The sequence below is a fragment of the Leptosomus discolor genome, chromosome 2 (genome assembly GCF_034619465.1).
Source record: "Leptosomus discolor isolate bLepDis1 chromosome 2, bLepDis1.hap2, whole genome shotgun sequence".
Classification (NCBI taxonomy): domain Eukaryota; kingdom Metazoa; phylum Chordata; class Aves; order Leptosomiformes; family Leptosomidae; genus Leptosomus; species Leptosomus discolor.
In genome coordinates, this window is record NC_141392.1 from 88,659,861 (window position 1) to 88,685,405 (window position 25,545).

The 25,545-nt window shown below is 42.5% G+C and overlaps 2 protein-coding genes across 3 annotated transcripts in view; both read right to left on the reverse strand.

Moving 5' to 3' along the window:
• CYB5R4 (cytochrome b5 reductase 4) overlaps window positions 1–18,970 on the reverse strand; it is a 36,698-nt gene extending 17,728 nt beyond the window's left edge. Inside the window, exons 1-10 of one of the 2 annotated variants that reach the window (XM_086461402.1) lie at window positions 18,896–18,970; window positions 17,471–17,624; window positions 14,501–14,601; window positions 12,297–12,371; window positions 7,896–7,935; window positions 5,681–5,735; window positions 4,049–4,106; window positions 3,854–3,947; window positions 3,239–3,271; window positions 2,434–2,556 (exon numbers count right to left, since the gene is read on the reverse strand). In XM_086461402.1, coding sequence (XP_086317528.1) covers window positions 2,434–2,556; window positions 3,239–3,271; window positions 3,854–3,947; window positions 4,049–4,106; window positions 5,681–5,735; window positions 7,896–7,935; window positions 12,297–12,371; window positions 14,501–14,601; window positions 17,471–17,624; window positions 18,896–18,970 — 808 coding nt within the window. Of the gene's footprint in view, window positions 1–2,433; window positions 2,557–3,238; window positions 3,272–3,853; window positions 3,948–4,048; window positions 4,107–5,680; window positions 5,736–7,895; window positions 7,938–12,286; window positions 12,372–14,500; window positions 14,602–17,470; window positions 17,625–18,895 lie in introns of both variants that reach the window. The other variant, XM_086461400.1, reaches the window with a different exon arrangement.
• A 1,178-nt stretch (window positions 18,971–20,148) lies between these two features.
• RIPPLY2 (ripply transcriptional repressor 2) lies at window positions 20,149–22,533 on the reverse strand. Its single transcript, XM_086460463.1, has 3 exons — window positions 22,297–22,533; window positions 22,097–22,161; window positions 20,149–20,314 (listed from the first exon to the last, which is right to left on the reverse strand). Exons 1-3 carry the CDS (start codon window positions 22,531–22,533, stop codon window positions 20,149–20,151), a joined length of 468 nt encoding a protein of 155 aa, XP_086316589.1.
• Window positions 22,534–25,545: the final 3,012 nt, after the last annotated feature.

Sequence of the window (25,545 nt, forward strand, 5' to 3'; positions counted from 1 at the left end):
TGTGTTACTCTCTATATAGTGTCGCATAGAAATACCAGACGTAAAGCTGTAAAATAGCTTTAACTAGCCAGTTCAGGTCTTGGAAGCAAAGCAGCTCTTACAGGTGAATCAGACTCTGGTCAGCAGCAGACATTTATGCTACCTTACTGCAGGATTTACCTGTACTTTACTAGTACGTGACATTAGGTCTTGCCTGTGTTAAAAGTGCTCCTAGTGTGGGCACAGGCAAACCACACTCATACAACCTTGACAGCACTATTATCCCAGCATGCAAAATAAACTAGAGTGTAAGTAGTGTTAAGAGTACCCCTGTATCTGCAACGCACTTCATACTAAGCGTTTCTGCAGTTTAATCAAAGAACAATCTAATCGCCTCTTCAAAGATTTATTTAACTTCACACATAAAACACATCAATTCATTCATGAGGTCAGAATTACTCATCAGACTGGAAGTCTTGATTATTTTACTTCCAGAATAAAGTTATTTTGCTTCAGAAAAAGTAGTTTTGCATACAAAACAACTGCACACCCAATAAAGACAAGGAAATTATCTTGATGAGTTCTTCATCACTATTTCTATGTTCACACTGCATGAGGTATGTCTTTCTCCACACAAAACATTATTTCGCTCCCACAGAATTGGAAGCAAAATTGAAACCTCTGCAATTTAGAGTAAGGGGGCACAACTAAGCACAAACTGAGAGTGGCTTCACAATCCAAGATTAAACTGATCAAACAGAAGCCTCCACCACATAGATTTTATGGCCGAGCTGAAAGCACAGGGTTGGAATAAAGGAAAGATATTCAGGTCTGACATTTATCCTCTATAAACCTTCTGTCATGCTTGATTTTAAATTTGGGGGGTTTAAAATTAAAAAAAATGCAGAACAAAGTTTTCTGGAGTAGGGATCAAAAAGCCATAGGCATCATTATATTTGCTGGATTCCTCACCTTTGTAATCAGGTATCTGAAGAAACCTAGGCTGAGCAAGCCCTTTAACTCAAGTTTTCTGGAGGTTCAATTTAAACTGATCTGAACTCAGTCAGTGATACACACTAAAGTTATCCAATACCTACAACGCTTCTCTGCATAACAGGACAAATGCTATGTTGGAGATTGACTTTTTCGAAAAAAATGCACAATAGTCACCTAGGAAGCATTACTAATACTCAATCTGGATTTTTGCCAATTGCCTCCAATTATCCTCATCTTCCTCATTTGTAAAGGATCTATAAAGCCATGGTGTTCTACACCTCTTGACCTTTCAGGTTATTTTCTCATTTTGTTTTCCATAATCGTGAAAAGTGAAAGAGAGGGAGAAAGTGAGCAATGGACAGTGGACAACATATTAGTCCAGGCTGTATCCCCTTAAATATAGGGGACTGTATTGAAAAATCTAATATTAAAGTGGATGACTCAACAGTTTCTGAAACTCTCATAAGGAAAATTACATTTTATATGAGCTAAAAGTAGCTAAAGAGACTTTTACACAGTCCATCTTCATTTTTGTATTACAGTAATCTCTCAACTTTAAAGGCCTAAGCAGTATTGAGAGCCAGTAAGAGGTGCCCAACACAATGAACAACATCTAATTAGCTCTTAAAAGTGTACAGCTTTGCTTTCACACATAATAAAGCAGACTAATGGCAAACAGTCAACTTTTGAACACCATTAGATAAAGGGCCAAGAGGACTTTTGAGAAACAGGAGAGTTAAAATAACAGAGGAGCATGCTTATCTTATATAATGTAATTGTGCAGAAATTTTTAATTTAGCTGGAAGAAACAGAAGCAGCACAACAATCAGAGTAATGCACTTCGGTGCTGCATCAAGTTCCTACCATTCTGTTACCACAAAATGAACTCATACATAACATCTACTGCTTCTTGCGGACACATCAGCTTATTTAGAGCTGGCTTTGGTACCTACAAACGGCTTGAAGTCCCTTATGGAATCATAGGTCAAGTTACAAAGATGCAGGGTGCTGGAACAACATTACAGCATCGAAGGATGTTGCTATATCTGTGAGGTTTTTGCTCCTTCACTACAGCTACTCCTACAATGATCGACACAAGGCCCTGCCCTATCTCCTCAGGGTCTACCGAGGTTATCATATGGGCAGAAAGGATATTAAGCACACAGGTAGCCATGAGATGGAACAACGCACAAGCAGTCTTCACTTTCCTCTACTTCCCACAAACCTGGAAGACCTCCAATTCCACTGCGGGACAAACCAAACCAAACCAAAACACCACCTCTAATCTGAACCCTTTCAAGGAGAATTCCTGAGCAGCTTTCAACAAGACCAGACAACATTCCTGACAGAAATGAAGGTATGACTACAGTAAAAGAAAATCCTAGGAGAAACCAAATATGACTAACAAGCATCAAAAAGTCTTAGAACAGCTGGTAACGTGGCCATGAAACTGCTCACCTCTGTCCGTGCGTTTGATAAATGTATTATGACTCTCCAAGGGCTGTCCCAGCATTTTCCAATGAATGTTATCCTTTTTCTTTAAGGTAATATCTACTTTCCCAACTTTTTCAGCAATATTTACTAAAAGAGAACAGGTTTCACACTGTTACTTTTAGTAATGTTTCGAACAAAAAAAAAAATTTTACTCCTCCATTACAATAACATTTTAGAAGAATTAGTCATTTCTCAAGACAGAATTAATCTGTTAACATACCAAATTACATGTACTTCCAGCTATCTCTTTATAAAGTTTTACAGTGCATTTAAAACAACAAGCACTAACTTAATATGCATAATGTATCTTATTTACTAAATACATTGTGAAAAGCTTTACAGCCCATCTAGCAAAAAAAAAAAAATTGCTCATGAATTCAGAGTCCTCATTTACCGGAAGTTGGTAAGTACCACTATTTACTACTTCCTTTCAAGGCCATTTGAAGGAATAATTAAATCCAAGAAAATCCCAGTCTAAGCAACGAACAGTTTACAAATACACAACAGAACTAACTTCTAATTATTTTAACATTTGGTCATACACAGAGAGATCAAAGCACCATCAACTTACTACTTTCACAGGCCCAAATGCCACAATTAAAAAAAAAAAATTCATTCAATGTTACGGTTTGATTTAATTTGATTAATTGTGATAGAACTTGGTGGTAAGCAGAGTTGCAGAGTAACTGACGAGTCAGAAAAACAATTTGAAGTTCCACATTTCTAATATTAGAAAAGATACAGAAGTGCTGCAACAGACAGAACTTACCAGACACGTCTTCTTGAACTGCATGATCCAAGTCTGAAATAAAGAGAAGCAAACTCTGTTTTAAGCAAAACCAAAATTACATTCTCACTGTCATATATACATGCAGCTTAAGGCTAGTAATACTGAGTGAACTAGTGAGCCTATAACCCTAGGCATCGTTATCTGGCCCTGAAATTTCACTTGTGCATCCTATCAGTCCTAGTGACTTCTGCAGGCCGAATACATAACATTAAGAAAGGCATCATTTTTCCCATTACTTTTAACAATGACTCATGCAAAGCTACCAAGCTGCATTTACCTAAATCACTCCACTTGCCCTTTATGAATTTTAGTAACCATTGAAAGCACACTTGAAGAAAAATTTCACACAACTTTTACTTTGATTTCTTACTACACTCTATTCCACATGTAAAAAAATGTACATACTAAACAAATGAAAATGCGAGTTGATAAACAATGTCATTTCCTTAAATCAAGGTAGTTTAAAGTAATCACCTTTAATTAAAGAGGATAAAACATTAATTGGTATATGTAAAATACATATGGTCTGACAAGAGGGCTTTAATAAAGTCGAATGAAATTCAGTATTTTCAACTGCAAAACTACAGCACCTACCAACTTCCACAAGATATGAGTGGTCATCCACGATGATCTCTCCCCTTAACTGTTTGTCTTGACAGTCAACTATCACCAACTCTGCATTCATATCCTTTCAGAGGCAAGTAAATAAAAATTTAATAAAGTTCTCCCAGAATTCAAGCTGGATCACAACTGGATCCTGTAATTCTCCCTTTCATAAAATACACTTACCTTCTGCTTAGTATATATGACAACAGTGATCAAACTATCTGTTTGGAACCAGTCATAACTGTAAAACAAAACATACAAAAAAAGTAATGAAAAAATACATACTTTATTTGAGCATACCAAAATATATTTAACTAGCAGTTTTCAAGTAGATCTTCTTTAATGAATTTACAAGCCAAATATCTTTTCAAAAAATAGTAAATAATCTAAGTCCAGAGCCAATAATTTTGCAAAGACTATTAAAAGAAGAACAGTCTAATTACACATCCTGATAGTCAGCAGACTATGGCTAAAATTACACGGTGTTGGTTTTACTTAAAAAGCACATGCATTTTCTTTGCAGTGTAAGAACCTTCCTAACAAGACGATTAAAACCCTTGACCCCAGAACAAAAGCATTGAACAGCCAGGGGGGCTTCCAAGAGTGACAGACACCACACACACACACACCACAAAACCAGAGTTCCCTTCATCTCCCCAAATCAAGATTTTACATTCCCATGTTCCCAAGCTGCCCAAACCTTGTAACAAATCCAGGGTACGGTAAGAAACAGCAAGTCTTCAAATGCTAATTGTATGTCCTTACACTTGCTGAGAAGTAATTTGCCCACCCAGCCCCAGAAAAGCTATTCCGTTCTCTAGCCCTCTTCATAGCGACGATACACCTGACAATCTCATGTCTGGCTCCCCGCCATACGACATCTCTAATTCTCACCTGACTCCAGCATCTTGAAGGTTGCAATCCCAGCAAGCGAAAGCCAACTCTGTCCCAACGAGGTTAACCCCTCGCACCTTACCACTTCTGTCTACTGTTTGGACTCTTGGACCAGAAAAGAAGTCAGAGAGGGAAGACACCCCCTCCAGCAGGCACTGCTGACAGCCAGCATGCTCTAGGCTGCACACCTTCCAGTCACACATCAGAACACACCAGACACACACGGGATGAAAGGCAGCAAGGTTCGTGGAGCACTCGAGAAGATAAGTCATGTTCCTGTTATTCACAAGCCACAACGTTTTATATGACTGCAAATAACTAACCCAGAGATTACACATTCCCAGCAGATTTTGATGCAAAGTGAGAAACTGGCGACTCCAGACATCACGGAGTAAAACGATACCTCAGTGACAACAGCAGGCATATCACAGTGGAGTTTTAGGGCCTGCTTTGCATACTGTAGAAATTTGAATACAGCTATCACATCTTAATGTATTCCAGCTTGAAATGAAGTACTTTCCCAAGGCACGCCAACTCATATGTTTATGGACAAATTACCTAAAGTCAAAAAAGTAATCAGCCCAGCTGGAATCACTTTCCAGGACTTTTCTCAAAAAGCAAGGCTGAGGAGCCTGCAAATATAAGCCATACATTTGTATCCGACGCAAGGCAGTGCAAGTGTCGGAAACCAACAGAGCAAGCCAAGATCCCTGCATCCTCATCCGTCTGTATGGCCAAGGCGACCTTTCGCAAGTTGTTTAAAGCTGAACCTCAACTTTCCTACTTATGGTAATGATACACACTCATTTACCTGAAACATCAAGAACAATGGAAACATGGAAAAAGTTGCCTGCATTTAGTAAGAACTGCACAGAATTATTAAACAGATTGTTCAACAGACAATGGAAGACAAAGGTTTACCTTGGAGTTAAATCTTTAGCAGATGCACCCAGTATTTTCTTCTCAGGAAGCATACCTACAAAGGGTAGAGTCATTAAAATATCTGCTGTGATGCTCGCTTAGTAGAAATCAGAGGCGGTTTGGTGTTGGGGTTTTTTTTGGTTGGTTGGTTGGTTTTTGGGAGGTTTTTTTGTTTTGTTTTTAAATTGAATGTTCTAAATACCCCTCCACAACATTATTTATTTCCACAGGCAGCCAGAAATATCCACAGGCTTTTTTAATTTTGTTTTTATTCAGCACTTTCTCTTGGAGAGCAGGCTCCTAGAACACCAAGATCTACTTCAGAAATTAAGCTTCATACACCACAGAACCTGTGCGTGCAGCCATTCTGGTACATGTAGCTTGGTCCCAAGTTTCAACTGTTATTAGCTTGTGCTTTCATACTTTGTAATAGTGAAGCACAGAAAAAGGTTATCTGAGTAAATTACCTTTAACAGAACTATTTTTTTTATACAATTCAGAACAAATTCAATTTAGGATGTGTAGTCTAACCTAATTCACAAGTAAAATTTCACATCAGAGTTAAGCAAAGATACCAGCCTTAATCTCTCCACTTTGCTAGGAATTTTCACAGAATTCAGCTACTCACTTTAATTATTAAACAACATGAAACAGTCTGAAAAAGCCTTTGCTGGGAGGCAACACTTGGTCAGTCTTTGAAAATGTCAACTGTACTAATCTTCGGCATAATAGAAACTGAATCTACTTGGCAAAAATCTGAACAGAGATGACAGATAAAAGTAACTGCAATCTTTCATCAATTTTAATACAAGGAAGTTATATAGAATCATGACGGAGGAAGCTGTACAGGCTGAAATACAGAACGATTTGTAACACCACATGAAGAGCAGTTTTCCTGGACAATGGTTAGGCAGAGGTCTAAGATAACAGCTGGTAAGTGCTGTTCAAGCCCATTCAAAGGAAAAACTTGCAAATCTGAAATGGCTATGCATGAAATAATTAACGTATGAATCCTCAGTTACCTAGGTCATTATCCTCTAAACGCCAGCAAGTTTTGCAGTTTGACTACAAGTTTAAACACAGTAATTGCATGGCTCTACCGTGTGGGAAGTAGGTAAAAACAGACACACACTCTGATCTAATCCAATCCATCAAAACTATTTGATCATCCAGATGGGGGAATTAACCTAAAGCAATCAAAACTCACTGGAATTACTTGTTCTTTGATCCTTAATTACCCCTAAGTAAACACCATCTGCAGCTGCCAAGGAAACTAAATGGCAGAGCAGTCAGATCACTGCCAAAAAAAAAGCAAACAACAAACCAACAACCAACCACCTAATGGTAAAGGCCTTCTCAAAGGCTAAGACTTTCTTGAGGACATATACGTTTAGGTTGGTCTCAACGGATAAGAATTTATGGTCATACACACTCCTATTTGCTTTTGCAAGTCGACTTCATAAGCCATATTCTTTCAGGAAGCCTCTTATACTAATATGACCAACCAGTCTGTAACATTTCCCTAAAAGCATCAAAATCAAATGCACAGCTCTTGATCACTAGCAAGTGAAGCTACCTCCAGTACTCCAAGGAAGGGCTCGGTGAAGGCTTGAATGCTTCCCCATCTCTACAAGGGCTAGTGTCAACCTCCTGATCCGTTCACAGGACTACGCTTGCTTCTCTTAGAAGCTACTCCAGTTGTCAGCCCAGTCGTTCCCACAGTTGTATCTCAAGTAGTTCAGCCATGCTGTGATCAGCCAATTCACCTCCATCTCAACTCGCTTCCAGCTTTTAGTAGAGACTTATTAACTTTGAGTGTTCCCCAAGATATTGTCTTGTCTCTGCTACTCCAGCCCCACGGCCACCCAGCTCTTCTGATACAGAGGAGGATCAAAAAGCCTGGCAATTTTGCAGTGGCAGATTTCATAGCACACAGTAATTTGTGCCCTATCTTGTCCAACTCTAGCAGAAAGCCTGTCCACCTCGTACCTCCCTCATTGATACTGCTCTACTGCAATCTTACAATATTTTTAAATACTGAATTCACAATACCTGATTAGGATTTTGCCTTCTGAAACTTCCACAGATCACTAAAGCCTCAATATCAGATTCCAATATAAATCAAATATCAGAAGTCTGGATAAACACTGCTCGTTTGATAATATTAAAATAAGTTTAAGATTCACTCCCCACCTTGCTCCAGGTGAACACTTACCATTAAGCTGTTTCTTCTCTTCAGACAGAGTAGAAGAAACCTCTACAAGCATTAAGAAAAAATGAGCACAACAGTAACAAATTACAGCCTAGTACTTGTACACATCATGTTAAAGAAATAAGCCAGAAAAGAAATAAGTAAGGATCTCCAAATAAACCTTCCAAAACATTAACAAGATTGACCAGGATGCTTCAGATATCAAGAAGTCACAAATAAATGCAGCACTGATTACTGTTCCAAAAGATAACGTAAAATTAAAAAAAAACTACGTTAAAAATGCCAAAAGTTGCATGGCACTAAAGGGCAGGAAGCTCAAGAACTCTGGCACTTCAAAACAAACATCACAGATTCATCTTGTGCAACTATAACTTCATAGCTAAGAAGCTTGCTAAATGTGTCAGACTTTCAGTGACACTTGCCTCACAACAACATACAGTATACACCGAATCTGACCAATCCAGTCCTTGGAAATTTAAACCCAGTCCTTGGCAGAAACCCAAGAAAAAGAAAAAGTGTCAAATTATTTTATTTGACAAGTTATTTTCTGAGTTTTTCATTAAATCTACAGCATGCTGCAACTATTTCAAACAAATACTAGCAGAAAAAAAGAAGATAAAGACCAGGCAGATGAATTACATAGTGTCAATTCATATACGAAGTGATCAACTTGAGGGGAAAGGCACTGCACCTCTCAGCCACATATCCTTCTGCTCATTAGCAAATCTGCAGGAAAACTAGTCCTCTCGATGTACCCAGGGCCCTTTCTGCCTTCTCTACATTGCACACCTCTGAATGTCCCAATATGAAGGCCCATTTTATATACTCTTTTATGGGAGCCAGGTTTGGGGAAATGGAAGAAACCAATGTGTTCTCCCTGCTCCCTTTTACGGAAAACAAAATACCAATGTTTCTCCCCTGTTCTTCTGAATCCCTTCCAGTGCTCCACATCACAGCAGCCAGTGTTAGAGGAAAAAAACCATTGTAAGAGAAGTCAAGGAAAGGCTCCTGGAACAAAGCACCAAGCATACAGTATTGCAAAATTACTTCAGAGCTGACCAAGAATTGTCTTCATCAGAGGCTTTCATGTTGTGCCACTATAAGGCAAAACCAAAACACCCCACAAATCGAATAGGACAGTTCACCCAAAATTTTTGGTGGAGGCTGTATTTGTCTGTGTATTCTGCTATACGCTACTTCAAGCTTTCTGCCAGCATAGGCAAATCATTTACAAAAAAATTGTTTCTGATTAAAAGGTAATTTTGTGTGTTCAAAAGTCTACTCATTTCACGACATTTTAACACACCGCACCGAGATTGGCATTGCAATCTTAAGGACAGCTTGAGGCACTCCAAGACACAGCCCTACCTCTCTTCCTTGGACGACACCATAGCTCTCGTGTCTAATCTCACTGAATTAACAATACAACACACATTCTGACTCCTGTGTTACCACTGAAGTAACATAAGGACATATCTTAATATGTGTCTTTGAGAAACATTAGCAGTATTAAAAGATACCATATAACAAACTAATGTCCATGCTAATGGTTACAGCTGAGTATCCTGAAGGGAAGGCAAGCAGTTTAATCCTGTACAGGTTTGCTGAGGGAGATGCTGAAACCATCTCTTGCATGCCTGGGTGCTGCTGTAGTAACTGCACGGGCCTTCTCAGCAAGTACAAACACCACACGTTTCAGTGCACAGCTCCACTATAACACCACAGAAGGGACACTTCAGAATTTCCTATTAGTCAGTGCCATCAAGCAGCATTCCCGAAAGATAAATTGGCAAAACATTAACCATCACCTGAATCTTCAAAAGATTCTTCTTTCTTAAAAAAACCCTAGAGTAAGCAAGGACAAGCTTCAGGTTCCTTAAACAGTTCAGCGAGCAAACAATTGTACTATCTTCCAAAAAAACCACCAGAACACAGGAAACAAGAACTAAGATAAACAACCACAAACCTTCCAGCAATGCCCCAACAAATCTACATCTGCCTTACTTGCACTGTATTAAGACTGTACCAAACAGCAAGTACCAATGCTTGCCCTACTGCCAAACACTCACCCTCTGCCAAAAAAGAAAGCAATCTATTCCATAATTTGAAGTCCTGTCTTTCCTCTATTCTTATGGGCCCATTTAATCCTATATTGAAAAACTTAGTATTTTATTCTTCTGTTTCCAAGTGCAAACTTTGCTGAATACGGTCTTCTGGAAGGATGCAAGACTAGAATTATTGCTGCTCAATACTGAAATTAGTCAATCAAATTTTTGATAATTCAGGAGAGGAGGATAGATAACCTACCAGGAATCAAAGTAAACTTTGAGAATTTTATAGAGATGAATTTCAGCAAATCCAGTCTAATCAGTTTGATACTTCATTAATGAAACTACATTTTCTCAAGTCTGAAAAGGCTAAAAGACAAAGGCAACAGAACTGATTTTATACAGCTGGCAATCTTTACCCTGCAAATTTCATGACAGCAAAATGGATAGAACAGTCCTATTATGGAGGAAAGCAGAAAATGGACTGTCATAGCTGGCAGGGGCAAAGACATGTTTATTTTTTACTGACTGGCTCTCACAAGAATTCTTCCAGTTGCAGGAAAGTTAGATTAATGAAATCAGCAAAAGTCAGGTTTACTTTTAAATTTCTAACTCAGCCAACAAAGTAGCAGTAACTTATCTATAACACCTCAACTCCATGAAGCAGCTATGCTGTCAAGGTTTCTTCGTACTTTGCAGCATTTACCTTAAAAGCTCTACTCCAGAATTAGCTACCTAGCAACATGGAGATGTAAAATACTAATCCCCTTCATGTACAGAGCAAACTCAGCCAAACTGTTTGGCAACAGGATCTAAGCACTAAGCAAGTACGCGGCACACCTTGTCAAAAAGTTGAAAGGCTGCAAGAGATGGCCCAATTTGTAAACTAAAGAACACCACAGAATTTAAGAAAAACAGTTTCAACCATTCATTCTTTCATGCCTTCACCGCAATTTTGCTAAGGGTCAATATCCAGTAACAGTGTCTGCTTCCTAGGTACAGGAAATTTTTGCTGTGGCCTACAAACCAAAACAAATACTGAAGATTAAAGTCTCTGGAAACCATCACCAGCATTTTGAGACAATATACTACAACTCTTGCTGTCCTGGCTTAGAGGAGTTTGTTGTATCAGCAAAATATTCTCCAAGTAAATTGAAACTAAAGGACCCAACAATGTGTTCTGGAAACACTGAGCTGTTACAGAATAGCACAGGAGAAAGGGACCTGGAGGTCCTGGTGGACAGCAGGATGGCCATGAGCCAGCAAGGTGCCCTCGTGGCCAAGAAGGCCAATGGCACCCTGGGGTGTAGTAGAAGGGCTGTGGTCAGTAGGTCAGGAGAGGTTCTCCTCCCCCTCTACTCTGCCCTGGTGAGACCCCATCTGGAATAGTGTGTCCAGTTCTGGGCCCCTCAGTTCAGGAAGGACAGGGAACTGCTTGAAAGAGTCCAGCGCAGACCCACAAAGGTGATTAAGGGGATGGGACATCTCCCTTATGATGAAAGGCTGAGGGAGCTGGGTCTCTAACTTGGAGAAGAGGAAACTGAGGGGTGACCTCATCCATGTTTATAAATACATAAAGGGCAAGTGTCAGGAGGATGGAGCCGGGCTCTTCTCTGTGATGGCCAATGACAGGACAAGGGGCAATGGGTGCAAGCTGGAGCACAGGAGGTTCCACGTTAACATAAGGAAAAACTGTTTCACTGTGAGGGTGACAGAGCACTGGAAGAGGCTGCCCAGAGAGGTTGTGGAGTCTCCTTCTCTGGAGACATTCAAAACCTGTCAGAACGAGTTCCCGCTTGACCTAGGTGGTCCTGCTCTGGCAGGGAGGTTGGACTAGATGATCTTTCGAGGTCCCTTCCAACCCCTAACATTCTGTGATTCTGTGAAAACATAACTGCCCATAAAATCTACTCAGATATCTCAATATATATGCAACTTGCCAGACCTATATCCAGTGCTGAAATCAACAGACGGAAAATACTGACTTCTACTTCAAGATGAGAGCTGCCTATGACAGTTTGTTCCCTGGGATCAGAAGAACGAGGGATGTTGGGAAAAAAAAAAAAAAAATCTATATACATACACACATAACACACACATTTGTGTTCTGATGACTGAAAACGAAAGAAGAAATGTAGCAGTACATTACTTATAAAAGTCTTCATGTATAAAATAGTTTCACCTCCAGGTATCTGCTACAAAAAGACTGAATACATGCAACAGCCTTCATCCCTATGCAAGAATGGAGACTGTCCTTGTAAACAAGATAATTTAGGATTTCTCATAATTTCCAGACAACTTTGGAATAAAGCATAATAGAAATTATTTCAGTCGCAAAACCCTCACCTTTTGGAGCAGCAATAGGCTTGACAGCCATTCTCCCAACAAGACATTCCTTCAGCATCGATTCATAATTGACCCAACGATGAACCTATATTAACAAAATTGGTTTTCACAAAATTTGTAATTCTTACTATGTTGTTCTATGCACCAAAATAGAAAAGTTCCTTTTTGCACAGTGGTTAATGTAATTCATTTAGCAGATTTTTTTTTAAAAAAACAGACACTCATCGTGCATCATTCAGTACTTATTTTTACTTCTATTACAGATAGCATGTAAATAAATAACAGGACCATGAAACAGTTACAGTAGTTTAATTTATTTGTTTTATGTTTTGCAGTATCTGAACCTAATCTTGAGCTACAGAAAATACTTCAGAGGAGCATTTTTATGATGTATGCTACGTAATTAACAGAATAAAGACCTTGTCTTTACCAGAAGGGTGATTAGCTCTGTTTAGCTAGAAGTGAAGGGAGAAGGGATGAAAGAAGCAAAGATATAGAGGAGCAGTTTAGACACACAAACACCTGCTACCAAGTTGGTGTCCTGTTTGTTTTTGTCTTACTATCACTGAATTATTTGGAAATCACCTATTTTAAAAAGTCAAATAAAGGGAATAAAAAGCAGTAGCTTTACAGACCAGTACTGGAGAACTTGCAGAGGAAATGGATGGCAGAAAAGCCAATTCTGATAGGGCATCCAGGATAACATCACAAGAAGAGAAAAGGAAACAAAGTGCTGCATGACAAATTTGAATGGCATCTTAGAGATTTAAAAATAAAAACTTTAAACTGGACAAGCTAAGAAGACAAGATAAAGAATCCCATCCACAAGTTGTAGATTCCTCATAAACAGACAATGGAAAGAAATGAAGGATTTTCATTTAAATGAAGTTAACTTAATTAAGTTATTTTTTTCCAGAAATTTGAGAAACACCAGCAATCTACCAAACTCTTAGAGATCCGTATCTGTCAGCAAATGCTAAAGCAGAGTGAATAACAGAAATGCCTCCAGAAGAGGAAAGATATTAGCCAGAAACAAAAAACATTAACAGCGTATCTTGAAAGATCTGAAACTGCCTTCTACTCCCATGATGAAACAAAAAACCAACCAAACAAAAAAATAATACAACGTAGCACGTATGTATCTGAACTTAGCAACAACTTGAGGGGCTTCCCCAAATGTTCCTGATGTCAAGACTTCCGTTTCCAAGCACATCACACAATACTTGACAGTGACCCAGATACAAAATTCCAGGCCACAACTTGGTACTGAACGAACTTTTAGAAGAGAAACTCCAAATTTCTTGAAATCAGAGAATTATGCCCGAATCCAACACTTCATTTGTCAAAGGATTAACCAAAGATAAACTTAAAGCTAAAACATCATCACTTCTTTATTTACATTCATTGTTAAAAACTTTTTGCAAATAAAGGCATAACATACTGTGATGCACGAACTGTAAAGAGGTAACAGATGTCCTTTCAGAAACAGAGGTTTCCTTTCTGCTCCTTCCCAGTTTCTCAGACAAACCTTGTGAGCCAAGGAGACTGAATGCATGTGTTTCTAGAAAACACCAACCCAGTGCATCACCTTTTACAGCACCAGGTTTGCAAGCGATTCCTTACAGAAAAGTACACCCATTCTGCAGACCCTTTATTTTCTGAGTCTTTTCAAAATATTTAAAGTAGTAGTAAACAAAAAAGAAACCAACTGTTATCTTGTGATTTGTTCACAACCAGTTAATAGCAGCCCCAGCACTTTTTCTCAGTACTTTGTTCGCTGACAGTGCGGCAGTCAAGTTAGACAAAAGAATACTATAAGCATTTTCCAAAAAGTGAAAGCTCCGAGAAGAAAATGCCTCTCAAACTACAGCAATTAGTCTTTGTAGTAAATTATTAAGAAAGAGGTATCTCAAGCTGTTGTTAGCTTTACTGCTATTTTTGCTAAAAAAATAATTTAATAAAATGGTCAAATTAAAGCATCATTTCAACAACATAAAGTCACATTTTCATTATTGTCTTTTGGTACAAAGTTTAAACTATGTGCAATTTCCAGCACACCTAAGCACCATTCAGAACAGGAACCCACTGCCTTTCCTTAGGCTTGAGAAAGTTCAAATCACTATTTCTGCTGGAACGCCTAAAAATAATCAGAAAACATACATTTTCAAAATACCTTTGGGTAAGCAAGTGTCATTCGCTGCTGGCTGTGCTCACCTGATCAAAGAGATCTGTACCATCAGTTCCTGCTGCTTTCATCAGTTCATCCTCACCACCAGGATGATATTCCATGTATGGTGTGACATTATATACAAATCCTGCAGAAAATGGAATATAAAAATGTGAGCAGCATTTCTACAACTGCAACCACTCCTATCTCCAAAACCAGCCAAAAGGTTAGTGCACATTAAACACTGTTATGGGAAACAGTAGACGTGATCGGAACAAACAGTATGACTTTCCAAAACCAGAAAAGTAAGTTACACAACTGTATAGAGCACAAGACATATATTATTACATAGAGAGGCCAATCCTACAATGCCATAGCACTTGTTCCAGTGAAGGCCTGGAGAAATCTGCAGGGTTAAGACTTTAACAAAATAAACCCTTGCAGTTGAAGACGACGCATTCTAGCTAAGGGGTAAAAAAAACAGAGGCTGGTTTAAACGGAGACATAACATTGCGCCAGTTAGTGCACAGAATTGTTTTCACTCTCCTTCCAGTTAAGTTACCCCTGAAGTACTGTCATTGTTGTTCCCCTACTACCCACCACCTACAGAATAAAATGTAGGGAATGAACTGTCTCCCGTAAGGAAAAACTGCTACCATCAGCAACAAAACTTTTTCAGATTCAGCAATACAGCCTATGGTCATTAAAGGCTCACAACTCTGGTACCAAATTTGCCCCAGTAAAAGGGCTCAGCATCCTTTCTACACAAGTACCATTCCTCGTATTTCCAGGGAGATAAAACAATGCTTCTTCACAGGTCTGAAATGATGAAGTCTAATTAATGTCGCCAAGCAACCAGAGTAATTACAAGCTGGAGAATGTAGCTATACTTAGATTTAACTACAGACACCTTGCTGTTACCAGGACTATTACAGCCTACCTAGCAGAATATTTAAAGATACGTAACAGTATCAAAACAGGAAGCTAGTGGAAGCAGAACTGTGCCAGTGCTTTCATTAGAAGCTTTTAACACGCTGAGCAGTGTACATTAATTACTTCAGAAGGAGAGGCAGGCATTCAGCACTGGGCCTGGGGGGGGAGACACACTTGGGACAATCCTATCTAGTAAGCACAACCATCCCAGACAACAAAGGAAGGATCTTTGCATATTTTGACCCGATGAATGTATTCACTGTGCCATCTTGCGTGCAGCACTGATTACTGCATGCAATACAATCTAAGTATATAGTTAGGACCTCCTGAATATTAGTCAAATGTTTAATTTACCATTCAACTCGCAGCAGCAAAAGAAATCTCATTTATAAACCCTTTACGCCTTTTTTTTTTTTAACTCCTCTGACATCCCACTTCTATATATAATTTGTGGCCTATATGACAGCTTGCTTTGATGTTCATCACACTGGGTTTTTGAACAAAGTTAGCTCTTGTTCTTTTACTTCACATTCCTCTCATCAATTTCTGCTCGTTATTATAGAGACAGTCTAACTACCAAAGCAGAGGTCTCATTTAGCTTTTCCACAATGGTGTTGTTTTACTACCTGTCCACATATCAGGTCTACAGATAATCTACCAGGATTCTCAGTTATGCTGGTTTTTTTCATTAGTAGTCCAAGAACAAAGAAAAAGCAGAGATGGAAAAATTTAAAGACAGATACAGAAGCAGCATGATGCAGTTCTTGTAAAAAACGACCTCAGAGTTGCAGTCAAGGGGGAACAAAAGATTAAAAACAAAACAGCAGCATTTTTAAGCAGTAATTCTGTCTGCAGGACTAGATGTTCCTTTTTGAGAGAGAAAAAAGAGCAGACCTCCACAGTAAATAAGCTTTCTTTAGCTCTCCTCCCTCTACAGTTTTGCTAGCACGTGCAAGAGCAGCACACAGAGCATTAACAACTCTATTATTCTGTTCAAAAGCCAGTACTGAATGACATTTCACCCTTACTTTCATTCTCAGCCCCTTTAACACCCCACAAAACCAGTCACCCTCACAGAGAAATTCTTAACTTTCTTTTGCTCAGAGTTCAGAGATGACATTACATCAAATAGCAATACTGTTCCTTTCCACACCAAAGTTACCACTAAATGAACCACTCTTCGCAGAGAAATGTCATATTAGCTACTCTGATCTTCTTAATCTATCTTCATAGACATGGTGTTACCTCATAACAACTTTAAGGTGATATTAATGTATTTTAGCTTCTAAATGATTAAACTGGAGAGCAAACATTTTACTCCTTTCTGTAGAACAGCTAGGAACTTCATTTTCCACACTGAAAATACTTTTCTAGCAATGGCTAGTGCTCCAAACCACCTTGCACTTACTATTAACTTACAAAATACGACAGATTCAACTTTTGAGCTAAAATTTCACAAAAATAATAACATAAAGAGAATGGCTTAGTCACCACAGATATTTGTTAAGCTAGATAGATACTATAATTGCTCTGTGTGGCCACTGTCATTTGCCTTAATAAGTTTTATGAAGTAATACATGGGCTTGCACACTTATTTCCCAAAGACCATTCTACAGGTTTAAGTAATAATTTTAATATTTAAATGTCTCTGGGTGCTTTACAGCAATCACTAAAAGTAGTCAACTGCTAAGGATAATAAACCCTCCAAGGCTGAGGAGTATAAATACATGTCAACAGTTTCAATGCCTTATTCTTGCTAAGCCCCTTTTATTTGAGGCATCACCAACAACCTTGCACTTTATTATTTTCACATGCAGACATAAAACAGGTGTAAGATATCCCCACTTGGAAGACTTCTTAAGAAAGGCTTGAAAGAAAAGAAAATCTTTGAGACACAAAATCTCCAACTTGAACAAAGTTGTGTCCAATTATGTGAAGACTACACCTGGCCTAAATATAGCAGGCACATAGTTTGTTTTGGGGTGTGGCTTTTGTTGGTGTTGCTTGGTTTTTGTTGCTTCTTCTTTAAGTACAGAAGGGAGAAGCTAGGCAAAAAATATAGAAGCAACATCACAGCAACCAACCTCTTATACATATCCAGCAGTCCTCCTTTTTGTTGTGTTTAGCAAGCTCATCTTCAGTGACTTCAACTAGCCTCCCTTTTAAGCCAGTCAAGTCCTTCCCACTTTTAGTTAGTCGGATCCAATCCATAAGACTCCTTCCTGGCTTTAAAGGTACCTGAAATATAATAAATGTACAAAAATGATTAAACTCCAAAGGAAGAAAGAGCCACTCAATACACTTGTCTAAACTCCCTAGGAGGACTCAGACAAAACAAGAAATAACAGCCCGTATTCTCCACTGATATCTGGGAGCCCTACTCAGCAGTAAGGATGCTTAAGGAAGCACCCTATCCAGCAACCCAGCCAAGGGAATTCTTGAACATCAACAAATGTTTAGACAACTCCTCCCAAAGCAAACTGCAGACACCCAGTCCTCCTGTGGTGGTAAAATGTTTTTATCAGCATCATTTAAGATATGACCTGGAAGCCTGTAAGCAATGAAGAAGAGAGATTTGAAAGTCATGGCCAGGTAGGACAAGGTAGGAAAGTTCACCTTCACAACATTCATAAAGATTTTCCGCAATCCCTACAGCAACTGGAAATCTCTGAGAAAACCCAGAGGAAGCTGGGACTAAAGTTTTCTGGCTTATCAAGGAGGTATTAGCCATGGCCTGCGCTGAAAGGCAAAGCAAGACCTTCAGGGTGTCTAACACCTTCCTTTTCCAACAGCATCACAGACTGGGAACCCCTTTGATCCAAACTCTAACAGCAGGGAACAGGGTTAGAGAATCGTGGTCTTACAAAAGCACAGCAAAGCCAGAAGCAAGGAGACTAAAGAGCACATAGGCTCACGTCACTTGATGCTACTTTAGTCGAAGTTTGCTTTCCAAGTGAGGTCTGCAGACACCAAGTGCCCCCAAAACCTCCCCAAAACCACTCCAAAGATGAAGACACAACTCGTAAAGTGTTATTTCAAGCTGGAAGTCTCTGCCCTCTGCACAGGAGGAACCCCGAGACAGCCCGGGAGAGCACAGCTGGAAGCGTTATCGACACCGCCTTCTAAAACGAGAAGTACGAAGTCTTTCTCAGCGACGCAGCTGAGCCAGCCCCTCGCCCGGCGGCCCTGCCACAGCCGCCGCGTCCCCTCGGCGGCTGCTGAAGTACGAGACCTCTCGAGGGAAGCGGCCAGCGGCAACCCTGCCCCAGCCGCAACCGGGGGCCGACCCACAGCGCCGCCGAGAGTGGCCAGGCCACGCAGCCGGCCGAAAGGAAGCGAGGAAAACGCCGACCGCACCGGGCCGAGGCCGTCCACCGGCCCGGAGCGTCGTCACCGGCAGCCCCGCGGCCAGAGCATAAGCAGTCCCGCAGGGCCGCGGTGCCGGGGAAGGCCCCAGCGCCGGCTGCGGCCGACCCCCGGCCCCGCGGCGGCGGCCCAGGTGTCCTTACCTTGGCGCGGCCGCCCGCAGCCACTCGCTGCTGGGAGCTAGGCGCGGGGAAGGCCGGCGGCGGCACATTCAGCATCCTGCCGGCCCGGGCCGCGGCCTGCGCCCCGGCGGGCGGGCGGAGCGCTCCGGCACAGGGCGCAGGCGCGGCGGCGGCGGGCGGGGCCCGCGCCCGGGCGGGGTCCAGGCGCGCCGGCGGCCTACCGGTACTGGCCGGGCCGCGGAGGGAGGGGGGGCGGGGAGGGAGCTCGGCGGAAACCGCCCGGGGCCTGTTGGGTCCCAGCGCCGGGTGCGGCGCTGGAGGGTTGTGACGGAGGGCGCTGCTGCTGCCCGCGCTCTGAAGGGGAAACGGGGAGGACGGCGGTGCGTGAGGGCCCGCTCCCGCCCGCCGCGCTCCGCCGGGGCCCTGGGAGCGGAGGCGGCGGGCCAGCGCTCCCGGGAGGCCGCTGACGGGCGGAGCCAGCCCAGCCTGCGGCGACACCCGCGAGCGCTCGGGCGAGGGCAGCCTCGGGTACGCGCACGAGCTGTACCTGACAGAGGCAGCGGCGCTTGAATTAAAGTTTTAGATGTTTTGTTTGTTTCGTTAGGGGCTTTGGCCTGCGTGGTGATCGGTACCAAACTTCGGTTATTAAAAACAAAATCGCACTCAAAACAACTCACAGTGGACCTTTTTCCTCTTTCCTTGATGTCCCCTTCCAAAGCAAAACTGACAGTTTCATGGTGTATTTATGTATGACAGTATGGCTCGTGTACATGAGAGGGCATGAGTGACTCAAGGCAAAATCCCTTCTATAAAGCAGAAGCTGGAGTAGAAGGCAGCTATACTCCTTTTCCACATCTGAAACTCCGTTGTAACAGCAGGCATAACATTAGAAGACTTAATCCAGTGATTCCTTGATGTGCTTCCACATGGAACCTACCAAGTCCCAGTGAAAGAGCTTTCCTTGTGTCCTCAAATTTTGAAGAAGTCACATAACCATACAGCACTTTTCAGCAAGGCATCCATCCTCTGCTCCTAAAACTGATGTCCAAGTTACAGTTTACAAAATATAGGACCTCAGATAAAAATACTAATCAATACCTTCCCTGCCTAGAACAGGACAGGCACAGAACAAAGGAAAAAGGCTCAGATAAAATTACATTCCAGTTTTATTAAGAATAACTTACATACAAATAAATTATCTTTAAAAATACTATAATACATTTTTATATTAAGTTTAAATTAAGTCTTAGAAGTTGCATTGGCCTTCCCTGCAATCAGCAGTCTGATTCTGCTCTTGAGTCTTGTTCCAGTTCATCTTCATCATCTTCACTATCTGAGTCTTCATAAAAGGAGATTGTAGCTTGAACTGGAAAGTTTTTCAGAAGTGCTTCAGCTTCCTGATATAAGTAATCATAGCACCTTGATTTGGGCCAAAACAGTCTGAAACAAGCATACAATAGGTTTGCTTATTGTTATTACATATTCTACTTGGAGGCTGACAGACAAGAGACAGCAGTGAAATTCTGTTAAGACAAGCATCCTACAGAGTTTCTCCTCACATGCTCAACTGCTTATTAGAAAAAATACTCCCTGGATTCTGTATTTTCATCTGCAGAGGTAAAAATGCACTTGAAGTGCTAGTTTTGCAGCAAAACTACTAAAGCCTAAGATCCACTGCAACTGAAACCCACCACTCCAACACCTCATTAACAGTGTTACCTGGGGTCCTGCTCCAAATAATATTGCCCCCACTGGAACTATTCCTACGTAACATAATGGCTGTCAAACGGGATCCCAAATATATTTGGACTAAATCAGTAGCTTTGTTACCGAAAGTCCCCAACCTAAGTCATTGTTTACAATGGCCTGAGACAAATCTCAAAGTGAAAGGAATGTTAAAGGCCTAAGGGGATATATTTCACCCCAAACTCCTGCCTTTTCAAGAAGAATCAACCAACAGACTCCTTACAGAAGCTGCCCCAGGGGTCTAGATTTTAAAGTAGACTGTGTTGTAACCAGAAATTAACATAAAAATTGCTGATAATATCATGGTGTAGCAAGGGCTACCAGCTAGTGAGGCAATATGTTGCAATTAATACACTCCACAGTTCCATTCCTTTTCAACTAGCATCCTCTTTTGCTTACAGTTTGGAAGTAGCTGGAAGAAGCAGACAATAGAACCCCAAGAGTTACGAGACTAGCACATTGCCACACAAGTAAATGCTGACTGCAGATTCTTTATAACAGAAATACATTCAGAAACAGAACTAGGGTGTTTTCTAGCAATTACAAAAGTGCTTTGTAGGCTACTGTTTAACAGAACACTGCTTCCTTTGCAGCACAAAGTAACCGACACTTGCTTTATAACGTCCCTCCATTCCCAGTGCTCCCTGCAGCATTCACTCGTACCTAAGCACTGGAGCAGTCACGGTGAAGTCAGGGTCTGTGCGATATCTTAGATAGTCTGCGCATCAGTATTTGAAGGATCAGAGCCTAGATTTGGGAGAAAGCTGCACCCTGCCTGGAAGAACTGCCTGTACAATGACTTTAAGCACCTTACAACACCTACTACTGAATACAGACTCTCCTGCAGATTCAGCTGTAGTTATTTTCTTTATTTCCTTCTCAGAACTGAAAGGGCAGATACTACCTTTACCTTCCTCATTAAAGCAGTAGTTACACAAGTATTTTTCTTGGCTGGCTTAATCAGTCCATACCCTCTCCTCCTGCCACTCTTTCCCATGCCTGCACCTGCTTCCTTGCCCCGGGAGGACACTGGAGGTTTGCACAGCGAGACAGCCTAGGAACTGTCCCCCCTCCCTTTTTTAATCCTGGGCAGGGGAATGGGTAGTAAGGTGCTTCAGCCAACTCTGCCTCCACAAAAAACACCACAACGTACTGTGTGACACGTCTTAAGTCCCACACTACAGAAGCACGGCAACATCTCACCTCAAAGGTCTGGTAAACGCCCAAGTGCTGGCAATCGCTTGCCCAAGGACCCGCCAGTTCAAAAGCACTTCGATGGCTAAATCGCTCCGAAGGCGCCTTAATAGCCACATAAATACATGGGTGGGATCAAACGGGGCGGAGGAGCCAGCGTTTGGCCAGCCCGGCACGACACTGCCGAGCAAGGGGCTCTTCCCTCCCTTCCCCGCAGCGAGCGGGGCGGGTGCCCGCAGCTCCCCCCGCGGGAACCGGCGGCGGCCCGGGGCAGCCACTTACCTGACGGGGTGCGTGTACTGCTCCAGCTTTCGGGAGGCTTCCGCCAGCCCGCGGGGGTCGTGAGGCTGGGGAGGAGAGAGCAGAGGTCAGCCCCCCGCCACGGCCCCCCAGCCCTCGGGAGTCCCCACCCCGAGCAGCCCCCGCCCCGCCGGGACTCCCCAGGCGTTACAGCGGCGGTACCGGCGCTCCGCCCCACTCACCGCGGCGGGGCCGGGGCCGCGGCCGCTCCGCCGGCCCGCGTCGGCCGGCGCGGGCACCCAGGGCCTCCAGAAGGGCGCGGACCGGCGGGGCAAGGGCAGGGCCGTTAGGGCAGGGCCCGGCCGCGCCCCGCACCGAGAGCTGGGGGGGAAGGAGGAGGAGGAGAGGGGCGAGTACCCCCGCGGCGACAGCGCCGCCGAGGGCAGGCGGGGGCCGCACCCCATGCCGCCGCCGTCCATCCTGCCTCCGCGGCCGCTCGCCTGGCCCTGCCCGCCCGGGGCCCGGAGGCTTTATAGCCGGCGGCGGCCGCTGCGCGCCGCGGAGCCCACCTCCCCCGGCTCATTTGCCAGCGCCATCAACAAAAAGGCTCCGCGCGAAGGCGCCGCTGTGTAAACACGGGGCGCGGACGCGTGCATGGCCCAAATGGCTGGGGGCTGGGGGCGGGGGGGGGGGGGATTGGCAAGTCGGTGTTAATCGCACTTGAGCAGACACATGGCTGCTGCCGGGGCGGCGGGGGGGGGGGGGGGCAGCCCCGGTGGGAACGGAGCGGGGGGCGGCGGGCGCGGGGCGAGGCGGCAGCGGGGAGGTGCCCGGGGCGCCCTGCCGGTCCGGCGGCGGGGGTCGAGCCGCGGCGATGGCGGCCTTTTGTTACCGAAAACGTGTTTGTTTACCCCGTCAAGGGGCGAGGCGAGGGCGTGCGGCAAGGGAGGGCACCGCGGCAGCGGGGCTGCGCGGAGCGGGGAGCGCTCCCCGCGGCGGCCCCGGCATTTCACCCGCCGTGGGAGAGTGCGCTCCTTTGGGGGGGGGGGGGGGGGCTTATTTCACAGCGCGTCACCCCCCCGACGTTGGCGTATTCCCCCCAAGATAACATTGCGCTCTTCGGTAGTAGAGGAGCTTTTTTTTTTTGTAGGGTATTTTTACCGAGGAAACGCGCTTTCTTTTATTCTTTTTCACGTGGTCCCGATGCTTCATTCCGCTGCCAGCATCAGATGCTGTTGCTACATGTGCAAGGTTTTATGCCAAACTCACACCATTCCCATGTTCCCCGGTAACAAGGGAGCTTATTTTTATTTTTATTTTGGTGACGTGTCCGTGTCCCGTCGTCCCCCGCCCCCCTTTTTCTTTCTAAAGTTGCAATGTGAGAGGGATGCATGTGATGGGGGATGCATGTGAGGGGGACAGAAACAGCTGAGTGATCGTGTATAGGAGCTAGTAAACAGTAATAATACCAGCCCTGGGGAAGCTAGGAGGGTTGGTGGGATGAAGCTGGCCGAGATGCTGAAGGAGGGCTTCAAACCCAGGTAATTTATTGGCTCATTAAAGGCTCGTGTTACTGAGGCACCACAAAGACCGAGGCACTGTACTCTTTGGAATAATATTTCGCGTTTTTCAGCATAGCCATGAGGAGTGTGACTACCTTAGCACTGCCCAAGAATAGCTGTGGGTGGAAGTAACCAGTTGTGCCTTCTCTGCAATATCTTCAGTGCAATCTGTTTCACTGAATAGTATCAGCAGTACTAGTGGTAAAAAACGTTACATATGAGAAGCTGTGTGGGAAACGTAATCAGATTAACAGCATTTTTTTGGGGTCTTTAAGTCAAAACCAGATGTAGACTGAATTGCCTTTCTGAAGAAAAGCAACCTTTGAAGCAGAAATAAATGGAAGAGTGCACACATTTAAGCTTGCACATGATGCGATACATTCCAACTTCATCAGTGGATTTATTCTGTCATTTTGGAGGTTTCTGCCATTTGACCACTTGAAAAAATTCAATTCATGATTATTATGACTTTAGGAATTATTAAAGGAAAATGTATTTCACAGTGAAAAGTCGAACTTAGTAGGACATTAGGGTTAGAGTTAAGCCAAATGTTTAAAAGAGTAAGATTTCCAGAGTAATTTTCCTGCACTGTGATGTTTGTAGCAGTTTGTGTTTTCTCTTGCCTCATTTTCACTGTGGCCTAGAGTCAGATTTATTAAAATCAGAGTGAACAAAAGGCCCAGACTAGCAGTAAATACTCATCTTACAGTTAGGAAATGGAGAACAGGGAAAGTAGCTTGTGCAATACGTTGAGTTTGATCATAAGCAAAATTTTTTCTCTGATTCCAAATGGCTACTGTGAAACTGTCAGATGAGGTAAAGCATAAACCAGATGTTTAAAAGCTGTCTGATGGCAGATTCTTCTTTTGCCTAAATGAAGTGAGAGCAATAATTTTTGTAGTTGGTATTTCTCTTTTGAGAAATATAACACAGGGTGTGTAAGAACAAAAAAATAGAGGCTAAGTTTGTTGTCTAAAGCAGAAACATCCTCCATCACATTAGTAGTGACAAAGGACTAAGAGAACACAACATCAGCTTTATCTGTTTGATAAAGCATAAAAATTGGTTTCAACATCTACAGTAAAAGCAACAAAAGAAGAGGTGTCTTTGACCAATGACTCTTAATTGTCTCAGGGTTCTTTTCAGTACCTGCCCGAAATGAGAAAATGTCCTAGGGAGAAAGTGTGATTTAGTCATTAGAGAGCAAACTGAAACAGAGGTGTTGAAAGGATAAGGAGAAAATAATGACTAACAGCTGTTGTTCCCTTGCATATTTTCACACTATATGACTCTTCTTGGCTTTATAGTTTAGTAATGCAGTCCTGTTTATTGAGAGAAATACAAATGTCTGTCTTTGCAATAATAACTTACTATCATTGACACCATAAAAAAACCCCAAAAACCCAGATCCCTAACATTTTGCCGTCTTCACACTGACCTTGAAATATAGACTAGAAATCGTTAAATCAAGGCTAGAAAATTCTTTGTCATGGATGTCTTTTCTTCAGTTTGTGCATAGAGCAAGAATAACTGCGTTGGTAAGTTACTATCCAAGCCACAGTTTAATCATGCTAAAACCACTGTAGGCAGTAGCTACATGCAGCTGCTGAGCAAACGGTTGGTCAAATGAGAGTGATGGAACATGCTTAAAAATGTTTTTGGTTGGGTTTTTTTTTTTTTTTTATATAGTAGTGGAAAGCATAGTTCTGAATTCAGCGTAAAGTCTGATAGAGGCAGTCCCCTCATGCATTCTTGACTCATCTAATTAAATCGATGTTCTCCTTTCTGTGCCTTAGTTCCTGCTTTTTTGTATTTCAGCTTTTTAAAAAAAACTGTAACTCCTGAGCTGAAGGTTGTGGGTTGTATGTACATAACTTGGCTGCCTTTAGTAAAGCAAGGCTGGGAGTCTAATATAATCTAATCTAGATC